Source organism: Centruroides vittatus, unplaced genomic scaffold, assembly GCF_030686945.1.
Source record: "Centruroides vittatus isolate TY-2023 unplaced genomic scaffold, ASM3068694v2 contig_717, whole genome shotgun sequence".
Lineage (NCBI taxonomy): Eukaryota > Metazoa > Arthropoda > Arachnida > Scorpiones > Buthidae > Centruroides > Centruroides vittatus.
The window spans coordinates 5246656-5259421 of record NW_027122456.1 but is presented as its reverse complement, the minus strand read 5'-3'; the positions used below and the strand labels follow the sequence as shown (position 1 = coordinate 5259421).

At 31.3% G+C, this 12766-nt stretch overlaps 1 protein-coding gene across 1 annotated transcript in view; it reads right to left on the bottom strand.

Annotated features, from left to right (window-relative positions):
* Positions 1-4037: 4037 nt before the first annotated feature.
* The window catches only part of LOC136980734 (probable E3 ubiquitin-protein ligase HECTD2), a 31360-nt gene continuing 22631 nt past the window's right edge, over positions 4038-12766 (bottom strand). Inside the window, exons 18-20 of the mRNA XM_067276932.1 lie at positions 9195-9310; positions 4628-4771; positions 4038-4560 (exon numbers count right to left, since the gene is read on the bottom strand). Of these exons, the coding sequence (XP_067133033.1) occupies positions 4440-4560; positions 4628-4771; positions 9195-9310 (381 nt within the window). The 3' untranslated portion in view covers positions 4038-4439. The remainder of the gene's footprint in view (positions 4561-4627; positions 4772-9194; positions 9311-12766) is intronic.

Genomic DNA, 12766 nt, shown 5'->3' with positions numbered 1-12766 from the left:
GGTACAAAAACCCTGATGCGGGGACATAACAAAACATAATACATAACCTTACAAAATAATAAAAAAGAACATTCCACAGATATATATATTATTACAATTGATAATTATAAATTTTATAAATACTAATATTTATCATTTTAAACTAAATTCAAATCAACAAAACGAAACTTAAAGAACTACTTGGGAGAACTATCCACAACAAATTAGGCTAAAAACTTACCTAGAAAAAAAGGAAAAAAAAACAATTTAAACCACTAGTTCAAAAGAAAATCGGATAGTCTCCCAAGCAGTCTCTTCCTCACTGGTTCATATGGAGGTTATAGCCTTATATTCGCCTTTCCTCCGATGAGTGGTGTCATGATCGCTACGGGACCGAAGAGCCAACCGTTTATCTCACGGCCTAAACGTACGCGCGGGAAACCGTGCTTTCCGAGAGGACTTTTTATGGGGAACTGGCCTCCTATTCAGTCGTTATTGGCTAAGAGAAAACCCGGAAAACTCCTAGCAGCCAGCCTGTCCGAGTCGCGGCGCGAACCCACGACCGAACTTCCCAGTGTTTAGGGTCTGGTCGCCACTACTATGAGCGGCAACGGAGACCACTCGCCCACTCCCAAGCAGTCCAAGCAGCCACAGATTAAATAGTAGGCTGGCCACGCCCCAAGACGTAATTTACATAAATAAGCAATAAGCTTTAAACATAAAAACAATGAAAAACGCAAAAAACAGAATTAAGATCAAATATACCATAAAAACATTATGAAATGAACAATTTAACCTTCTTTATGAAAATAAATACCTTAAAAAATAAATCAATATCAGAAATAACTTTTTTAAACTGATTAAATGAAAAACAGGGAACCCCAAAAGTCTCTTCACGTAATTTTGACAAAAAAAGTACAAATAGCGATAATATGAAATGCAACCAATGGCGAGTCAGCCGCACCACATATGCAGATGTCTCTTCTGTAATTACTAGGGTTTCTCATTTCCCGGGAAATTTGCCTCCAGCGGGTTACGGGAAAAATAATTTCTTTCCCGGCGATAATTCCGGGATGATATAATAAAATAGAATTTCATATGAATATAAAATTTCATACAGGAATATCATAAATTTGAATAATTTAATGTATTTTTTAGTAAGTAACTAAAAGTTTAGGGTCAATCTCACCCATACGGACGCGTTAGGCTCAATTAATTTATGTTCTCTTACATTATAAGATGAAAATAAAATAAAGCGTTTCAATTCGAAACTAAAGTGCGATGAGTGATATTTACTCTCAGCGAGTGCTCCGATGCTCAAATATATAAATTTATAAAGCAGATTAAAATAAATTGTTGTAAAATACGAGTAATTAACTAATAAAGGAATTTCAAATCACACTTACAGTTACAAACGATAGGATATAAATGGGAATGTAAGCTTTAACAAATTCCTTAACTTATAAATGCGAATTCGAAACTAAAGTCCGATGAGTGATATTTACTTTCAGCGAGTGCTCCGATGTTCAATGATACGCAAACATAATACATAGATATTGCATGAACTAACAAGTAAAGACTTGTAAAACATAGGTAATAATATGCAGCATGAAACCTCAAAATTTCTCTCTTAGGTGAGTCTTCAAAATGCAACTTTTCGTATAATAAATGGTAGAAAGAAAACCTGAAATGATAAATTATTGAAAAGCGAGATTTTCCGGGATTTTTCTCGTAGGGAATAAACGGCGGGAATCCCGTGAAAACGGGATCCTGGGAAAGAAACCCTAGCCATAAATAACATTAGCAGAAAAACTACTATTATAAAGAGAACAATCAAAAAAAGATTTATTCAAACTCTTATACCACTCACAATAAGAACTTAATAATATACCGTGATTCAACTTCAAAATATAATTATCAAAATTATTTAACTTTATCTACCACCAGCAACAATGATGTGTTACATTTCACACAACTGTTTTAATTAAATCACACATTTATTTCAGATAACCACAGCTTTTAAAAATACATTAAAACTTTCTATTCCACCCAATATAACCTTTACTTATTAATCATGACATCACAAGGGATCACTGTACTGATTATGATGTCTTTAAAATTTCAAAACATATCTTTATAAAACCTACAAGACTAAATCTAACTTGTAAGTACTGTTTTTACATGTATCAGATAATTTAAAGAACATTAAAAATTGATCCTTTAATATATCGTTAAATACTAAAAGCAATAAGAAATTAACATAAAAGACTAATTAGCATAAAGATAAAAGCATTAAGATTAAAGATAAGATAATTAGCATTAAGATGAAAGCAATGGAATTGTTCGGCTAGACATGCGGGGTAATGTCTTGTCTTGTAGAAGCTAGTTGGACATGAGCTTCTAGCCTATATCGCCCCGTGGTAAAGTGTGACGTAATTGTCATGTAATAGTAGTTGTATGCGTTTATGATAGTCGTATCGAGGGGAATAATGCCTTTCGGGAAATCCGTTTAAGGGTAACTGGCCCCTATTCGGGCGTTACAGACGTGGAGAAAATCCGGAAAACTCCATGCGGCCAGCACGCCATGGCGAAGCGCGAACCCACGACCGAACTCCCAGTGTTCAGACAATTGAACCGTTGGCCAATGGTGGGCCGTCGCGGGGTAATGTTCACAAACGGGAAATAACGCCACACTACGCCGGAAAACGCCTGGGTCGCCCTTTGTTTTCGCAAAATTAGCAGCGAGGTCACTCGGGCACGCCGACGAAAACCGAGACAAATTTTTCGCGAAAAAACCGACGAAAACCGAGGTATTACTGTAATTGGATATGCGTTTGCAATCGGCGTAAGTAGAGCAAGCGTTTTGTTTCTAATTGCGGTTGCAGTCGCCAGGTTTCTAAGAGAGCTTACTAGCTTTTAGGAACAGCCATCGCTGTTGCAGTTCCCTGTGCATCTGGGAATCGCAAGGTGATTACAGCTTCAGAGAATTTGAAGACGTTTGAATTTAATACCATAGTAATAAGTTTTGAAGTTATATCAGTGTGCAATTGCTTATAATTTCGTTACTCAATACGTTTTAAAAGTGGGAGTAAACGAAAAACAAATAAAATGTTTTTTGAAACAGTTAATTGTAATATGAAAGTCCGATTTGACATAGGAATTCAATCTGGATTAAAGATTCGTGATATTATTAGCTGTGGCATCTCTAAGTCATTTGTTTTGAAGGGGTAGGAGAAAATTAGCCTACTCAGTAACCAAAATTTCCGACTAATAATTGTGTACTTCGTTCTGTATTTAAAATAGCGAGGAGTTTCGAAGCTTTTAAAATGGATATGAAACTCAATATACGAAAGAAAGAAAACATTCTAACATTAAATTTGTAATTTGCAATTATTTAATATACGGGACGGTCGTAATTGAAGTGCTGTACCACTTTCAACGTTGTCTAAAGATCGGATCAAATATACTAGTTTAGTGGCATTTAGGGACACACTGAAGACATTTCCGTAAAAAAGAAATTAGAACCAGCATTGTGACAGCTGCGTGAAAGCCGTGTGATTTTTTATTGTGAGTACACTTAAAAAGTGTCATTTGTCGAGGACATGTTGCAAATTTGGTTGCTTTGAAAGACGGTATCACATTGCAATGACTGCATGCGAGAAGCATTACAGAGGATCAGTTAAGGTCAGCCATCGGACACGGTTCATCGGTTGGTCTTCATGTTTTACTACATTGAGCACTGTCTCGGGCAAATGTTTGTTGCTTGCAGCACCAAAAATATCATAGTGATGCGTTAAATAGAAATACTTTAACTACAATAACCGTGTATTTATGCTTCTGATTACCAAATGAAACAATTCGTTTTTAGTTATTGGATGCAAAACCATTATTACATTTAAACTTTCTTCATATATTTTAGCATATTTGATAATATTTTAATGAAAGTTTAATAATGAATCTATATCATTTTCATAAATGAATATTTTAATTCAGTTCATAATTAATTGAATTACTAAAATTAATATTTAACAACAAAATAAATGGTTACATCTTGTAAATAATTAGCACAAGTTCTTTTTATTATAATTGTAATAATTAATATGTTTTCACAATTTTAAAAATATACAGGATTTTAGCAATCAATGTCTACATTATTTAATTTTCTTGATAGACAAAAATATACTAAAGTGCAACATTTATTATTCTATCACAGCAAAAATAAATTTTCTTGTCAAACATGATCATTGATGAATGATAAAAAATGTTTAGAAGCTAGATTGATTTACATATGTACAGGATAATTTTTTTTATCGTTTCAGAATTTGCGAGTCACATCTAAAGTGGGAAGCAGGATGGTGCCCGGATCTTTATTCGTCGAGAAATGAGAGACGAATGGAAGGTAAATTGGGCACTTGTACTTTTGGCCAGGTATGCGTACTTTCCTTTGTATAATATAAATTTTATTCCAATCCAAATCCTTCTGCGTTTGATATAGCAATTGTCAATTTTTCTCTCAAAATGTCCTTAGTGGTATAGCGGGGCAACACAAGTTGATTGAAACAAGTGTGTGAAATAGGCAACCTGTGTAAAAAAAAATTCCTCGAATTAAACAAAAATTTCTCGATATTTTAGACATTTGAAAACTTACATTTCTGTGTTGTGGTTGAGGGCTGAAATTTTAAATGTCATCTCTCCCATTCCTCCTACGGGTACGCGGTCGCTGCCGGTAGTGAATCTTAAAAATTGTTTTTGAAGATCCGAATTATAACATTTTACAATTTCCCAGAATTCTCTGCGTGGAAAAAATTACAAATACTTCTAAATAATATAAGAAGAAAATAAGATTTATATTGTTAAACGTTAGTGAAAATGGAATTTTTAGTTTATGTTTTAATAAAAATGTAATTTAGCCGATCAATATTATAGACAGATATTGCATTTTTTAACTACATTACACAGTAAAGCTCAGAATGAATAGTTTTCTTCTGTTTATGATTCATTCAATATATTATAATACCCATCAGTAGCAAAAGTAACTTATAGACATTGTTCCTTTTACAATTTTTTTTTTATTACAATTATTACAAAACTACGCAGTAGAATATTTTTTTAAATTGGTATTGATAAAATTTTATTTTTGAAGCATATAATGCTTAATGACATCCTTCTATTCTTAGAAGATGATAGAAATAAATGTAAAAGTTGAATTAAGATATATATATCTTAATAATTCAACTTTTACTGAATCAGTTTTAGTTTTTACTGAAAATTAAAAATGAAATTAAAAATTCATCATTCAAAATTTATTACTTATATATTAATTTTACTCGGTAAAAATACAAAATACATTTTAATGTTTTGTTGGGCTTTAATTTGAAAAAATTGTAGTCCTATAAATTCCCACTGTCCTCCGCCTGTCTGCTTGTCCTCCCTTAATCTCGAGAACGGAGTTATGTAGATGAAACTCGCAACTAGATATGGAAAGCATAGAGGAAGGAGGCCGCGATTAACTATATACGAACTTCCAATACAAACTGGAAGTCACATTACTTCAAATCAAAAATTTCCCTTGAAAGGAGTTACGGAGTCGGTTTTTTCAAGCTCCGATGGTCCAGGAAACAAAGTTAAGTGTAAATGACAAAATAAATTTATTACCAAAAGTTAGGTACAAATATGGTTACTTTTCGACATAATCACTGTGAAGATTGAGGCATTTATCATATCTGTGGACGAGCTTTGAAATACCCTCTTCATAAAATGTTGCCGCCAATGACTTGAGATGGCCCTAACGTTGTTTTGAAGATTTTCATTGGTCTTAAACCTTTGCCCTGCTAGCCACGTTTTCAGTTCAGGAAAGAGATGGAAGTTTTCACACATTAAAAAAGTTCCAAGCTGGTTGGAAGTCTTCACCACCTTTAAACACCCAGCGTATAGCCACAATTTAGCGCCGAGCGACTTCCACCTCTTTCCTGAACAGAAAAAGTGGCTAGGAGGCAGAGGTTCGAGACTAATGACGATCTTCAAAACAACGTTAGGGCCAATCTCGTGTCATTGGCGGCAACATTCTATGACAAGAGATGGATATTTTATATAAAAATGGTCTTATTTTCAGTAAAAATACAAAAGTAATAAATTTTGAATGAAGGATTTTTAATTTTATTTTTCATTTTCAATAAAAATAATTATTACTTAAATAAGAAAAGAAACATTAATTATATTTGAATAACTGACATAAAATTTATTGTTTCTTGAGAAACTTTACTTAGGAAACAATAATTTGTTCATAAAACTTCATTGTTTAAATTTTTAAAAATCTTAGCAAGAGAGATTATTGATGTGATTAAAATAGTAAAACCAATTAAATGAGTTAGAGCAAAAACTCCAGTTTGTTTAGGAGTGAATCTTGCATCTTAGTAAAATGTTCTAAAAATAAATTTATACATTTATAGTATATAAAAAATAAGAAAGTGTATACATTCTATATTGTTTGCAACAAGCGTATACATTTTGAATGATGAATTTACATATTTAATACCTTCTAAGACAGGATCGATATATGTGACTCGTTTTTTATTATTGCATCTGTTTTTTTTAAAAAACGAGTCACATATATCGATCCTGTCTTAGAAGGTATTAAATATGTAAATTCATCATTCAAAATGTATACGCTTGTTGCAAACAATATAGAATGTATACACTTTCTTATTTTTTATATACTGTAAATGTATAACTTGTTCTGTATTATACGTGTATATTAAAATTCACAAGAGTTACAAACACTTATATAACAAATAGATATATTTTATGTATTCTACTTAGTGTATGACAGCAACGTTTCCCTTATTTTTAAGATTAGAATATTATTTTTGTATTTAGTTTATAGAGATGTTTGTTTATTTAAATTTTGTAACATTTTAAAAACCCTTTTAACATTTTATTTACCAAAATTAATTATTAGGAAGCAATTTTAAAAATTGCAGACCTATAAATTTTCACTGGCGTTTGTCTGTCTGTCTGTTTGCCTGTCCTTAATCTCGAGAACGGCGCTAGATAGATGAAAGTTGCGACAAGATATGGAAAGCTCATGAGGCCCGATCAACTTTTTTTTCAAAATTTTTCTACAGAACTCCTTTGTTAATAGGAAAAGTATGATATACAAGGCAAGAAACTACTAAATCAATAGTATTGTGCATCGAGATCTAAAAATATGCAATCCGTCGTTGTGACTTAGTAAATAAAACATTTTCTGACTACAAAAGGAAATTTACTTTGTACTGTACATATATACAAGATATATAAAAGAATTAGTCAAATGCTTAATTAATTAACCTTACAAAAATTTTCGAATATATAATTTTTCACTTGAAAACTTTAAAGTCAAAATAAGGTTATTAAAAGAAAACAATGTAATAGTTAACGATATTACAATTTTTACATATGACTAATAGTCAAACTAATCTTTTTCCATATTAAAAGTTACTCTTTGCCATCTTTTCTTATATAATATTATAGAAACAATTCTATTTACAATTGCATCATTACGTTATTACACATCCAAATATATAAGGTATTGTGAGATCTGGAAATCCTCTTGACACAAAATTATAATAAATTATATCCGAATTAATAATTACCCTTTTCTTATATCCGGATATAATCCGAATATAATACGAATTATAATAAAATTGTTCCCCATATCGACTCGAAAATTTTCCTATTATAAACATCCTGCTAAAAACTGTCCTGGACGAGAAAATATGCGTCCCCGTCCGTATAACTGTCAACTATCCATTGTTCTTACGCTGAGTACAGATCATCTTGCAACTTAAGTTTATAGTTAGCGCCCGAATTCGCCGTATTGTTTCCAATCCCGGGAACACCTATGGCCTAAGCACCTGCACGTGACCAAAATTCCCAGCAAAAAGATATATATAAGATGTTTCCTTCCTCCCCCGGTGGAGAGTCTTTCATCGATTAAGATCGAGTCGCGATCTTACCCTTTGTGCTTACGGAATATATTTGACTATTGTGCCTCCAGTGCCATCGAACCTTCCCTAGAAAGGAATATTCGATCATCGTGACGAACAGCATATTTGAATTGCTGATTGTCCCAGAGGTATGGAACCCGTTTATGTGAACTCTCTCTCTCCGTCACGTGATAGGGATATATAGCTATATATATATATATGTCACCTCTTTTAATGTCAGATTTTTGTAACGTATATTTTGTTTCCATTAAATCGTTTTTATCCTGTTAAATGGTGTCTTGGTTGCTCGAATATTCGCTTATCGTCTTACCACGACTCCACTTTCCCTCCTACACTCGACCAGATAAAAAGCAGTCCCGTCCCTACGGGATCTCTACCGACAAATTAAGCCATTTCTGACAAGTGGGCAAGTCCCCCCCCGACTTGTTGCCGACATTAACCAGAGGTCTGACCTCGTCGACCCTCCTCGGTACCCACATATTATCACCCAGAGGTTAGAGAATCTGTTGGAAAGTTATTTTCTAGAATTGGATGGTTGTGAATGTTTTGACAAAACGAGGACTTTTGTCTATTTGGTTATTTGTTTCCATAGAAATTGTCCCGCATGAGTTTACGTTGATAATATAACGAGTCTGTTCTATTGATTGGAAAAATGCAAATTTTTACGTAATTATTAAAATAAAACATTTTTAAAAAATGATGTCAAATTTATGTAAAAATGTTCACTATCCTAATTAATCGAACAGACCTAATTTATATTAACATTTCAAAATATTTTTATCTAATAACAACGGAAAAATTTCCTCGAAATATTAAAGAGAAAGAATATTAAATACAATAATTACAAAAGAAAAATGTTTATTAATTTTTCAAAAGTATTCCACGAGTTGAATAGAGCAATGATAATTAAAATACTTTTTGAGTTTGTATTCCGTTTACGATATAATTTTCTATAAAACTATTTCTAGTTTTCGTACTAAACAGTGCCAAGAAATTACTTTTTAAACAGAAAAAAAATTAATGTTATTAATCAAACTTAAAACTTTAAAAAAATATATATATTGATAACTGACGTTGAAAATGATAATATTACGATTAAATTGCTTATTACTCTACAAAATTTATGTTATTTCTCTGCTATTATTATAACATTTTAATCCAAATCCTTCTTTCAGATATATTTTAAAATATTATATTATATCTTGCGTTAAGGTAAACGACACTTACTTCACTATAGGTTCATCTTCATGAAATCCATCATAAACTGTCACCTTCCTCAACTCCTCCATGTCAATAGTAGGACATCCACAAACCAACATTTCTACTTCTTCCGGGCGCAACATCTTTAAAAATTTATCAATTTTTATAAGCAAACACATTTTTTGATATTCAGAATTATGCAACAATTTTAATAATTATACTAATCCACCTTATTATTTATATTAATACATTATTTATATTTTGATTAAAATATTTCGTTATTATTTAAAATATAAAAGGATTTGAGTGTGAAAAAATAAAATTGATAATAAATTATAAATCATTAATTTAATGATATATTTTAATTCAGAAAATAAAGAGATAATTGGAATTGTGTTTTGTACGTTGTATTTAGATGTGTGGATAAAAATGTCGTGAAATAACAGTAATTCTTTACACGATATATCCAATTTACACCAGATCTCCACTTTATTCTTTATTAGGAATATTTCCAATTATTTTCATACGCTTCATAAATTGCCGTACAAAACACATTAGTCAGTACTGTACTTCATTATCTCCTTCCTCTCTACTCTACATAAAACTTTTCAATGATTTCTTTTAGCAACTTTGCAGAACATTCAAAAAGAATTTTAGTATGAATAATTATTTAATTATAATTGGTCGTTATGTGTGCTATTTATAATAAACGAATTCGTATTTGACTAATCAGTAGCAATTTTAACAATAATTATTTTCAGTTGTGTTACTGATTAGTCAAATACGTTTCGCAGTGATAACGAAGCCATTATTAATTAAATATAACTTTAGCTTAGCAAAATAATTATCTACGTTATGCAAAGTTATGGACGATTCATAACGAAACATAAAATCAGTAAAATTTGAATTTCATTAATAGCCTACTATAGTAAGAACCGTTACTATTATTATTGTATTAACAATTTTTGTATACCAAATAGTATCGTATTCTTAGGCTTATTATTTAATTCATATCGTGCAAAATTAATTTTAAAATATATCGTATCTCAAATATTTGCTAAGAAACAGATAATCCAGTCACTTTTAATACTTTAATACCAATATTAAAAGTGACTGGATTTTAAGAGTTTCGATGAAAGTGGAAATTTAAGACTAATATACTAAAAACATTAATTATTTTTTCTTCGCAGGAATAGAGAAGTCCTAGTTCGGGTTGGCAACGGTTACAGCCGTCTCACACACTGTTACCTTTTGACTGATGAGTCAGATTCTCATCAGTCAAAAAGTAATAGCTTCTTTATGCATGTCTTTTAGCTATTTGACATATTTTAGTTGAGTGATGCAATTATACCACTGCTCACACCTGTCATTTTAACTAAATTTCTAATTTTTACAGCTCTTATTAGCAAAGATTTTAATTCATTGTGCATTTTGCGCTTTTATCTGATATTGATATTTTACGACCAATTCGAATTTTAGATTCTGTATTGTTCCTTTTACAATTTTGTGTTTGGTTCCATGTTAAATCCGCATTTTTATCACTTATTAAATTCACATTGTAACCATATACTGTTTTTATTTTAAATAATTTACGGTAGTTGTTTACATTTACTTGTTATATACTGTATTTTAATTTTACCCTAGGTCCAGTTGGCGGATTTCTCATCGGGTCAACTAGAACCGGACCTAGGGACGCAAAAATTCAAAATAATAATAAAAATAACAATAAAATAACGAAAAAAACTTATTTTTATGTAGAAACAATTGATTATGGAATTAGTGCAAATTAAACGCTTAAGTAGAGACAAAATAAGACATATCGGCGAGTTCTATCAATAGCTTATATGAATATATTTTGCATGCATAAAGTGGCAGGATAAACGATTGTTTTCAATAGCAGTGCTCTTTGCCCTTTCTATATTTTAAAATCTACAAAATACAATTGTTTCAGAAATAAAATTACAAAATTGAATCATTCGGTGCAAAAGTGGCGTTATTAGTTTGTGTGTGCATGAATACTGTAAGCCTGGGGCCGCCATATTTCTATTCGTGCCACTGACTAGGCCTTGTGTAACTTTGTCATAGATGCCGTTGATCTGTGAAACTCCAACTAATATAATCCCAATTACTTTATACAATTTGTATTTAAACAATTACAATTTTACGATTTAGTTTTGCATTCAAGAAATAGATATTTAGCTTTACCTAAACTAATCACGGAAGTTGATTTACAGATTTAATAATCACTTTCACTTTCTAATTTGTGGTGTTTTAAGATTTTACTTTATTATTGCCCGTTAATTGAGAGAGAAATATATCACGCATGCTTCATTTGACAACAATTTTGATAAGTTTCTATAGAATATGATTAAAAGAATAAAAACTAATTTCTTAAATAAGTCTAAAAAAATATAAATTAAATGTATTTTCAATTTATAATTTGCAAATATTTAAATAAATTCGATTTTTTCTTGCAGTTGTAATTATAATTTATTCTTAATAGTATTGATTATAATTTAAGATTTACGAAAGTTTATTGTTTATATGAAACGTGGATTTTTAAATAACAACGTATTTTTTAAATTACAATTACTGAAATACTACATATTCTGCACTGTTTTAAGTTTCAAGCAGGTGATTTTGATTCTCTAACTTCACTAATTTGAGATTTTTAATAAAACTGTTTCTACTTAATTCATGAAAAACTGTTTCTAATTGAATAAACAAGTTTACCTAAACAAATTTAAAAGTTAGATATCGTAATCGTTGCGTTTATTTTATTTATACACTCATTGACAAAAAGTTACGCACCAAAAAGTAGACTGAAATCGAATGAAACTTTATTAGTGCGAGCATAATGACAATGGTAATGAATGAATAGTGATTACAATGCCATAGCAAAGAGACAATTTCCTGTGGAAAAGTGGTACAATTCAATGGAATTTTTAGTACCCCAAGACTCTTGCCTGGATACATGTGGTGATACGGTCGGGCATGGAGGCATACAGGCACCGTATGCTATCCTGCGACATATTTGCCCACAGATGTTGCAATTTCCGCGCCAGATCCCTCACACATGGCTGAAGTTTTCATCCATCTGGTCTCACAAAAGCTTGATGGACGACAAATCTGGAAAACGGGCAGGCTAAGAATGTATGCGACGTGATGACATCCCTAAGAAATCCTAGCTGTGTGTGAGGCTGAGATCTTGGTAGAAAATGGCTGTTTGAATCCTGCCATAAAACGTAGTACCTGAAGGCACTAGACTTCCCGATATTAAGGAATTTTAGTGACGCTACCTGGCGTGCATCGGACCACAACCGTAATCATTTACACATTTCTTATACATATCCGTATGCCGAGTTTTGCAGTAATTGGACAATTCTACGAAGTATCTGGTTACGTAACTTTTTGTCAATAAGTGTATCGTATATACCTAAGTCTGATGATTTCAAATAATAATGCCTTTATAAAATTTCATAATTTTAAAATTATGCAATAAAACTATTTAAGTAACCGTAGTCAATACTTTGTTTACAAGATTTATTACTAATTTCTGAAATATTGTTTCTACCTTCTGCTATCCTAATAAAATGATA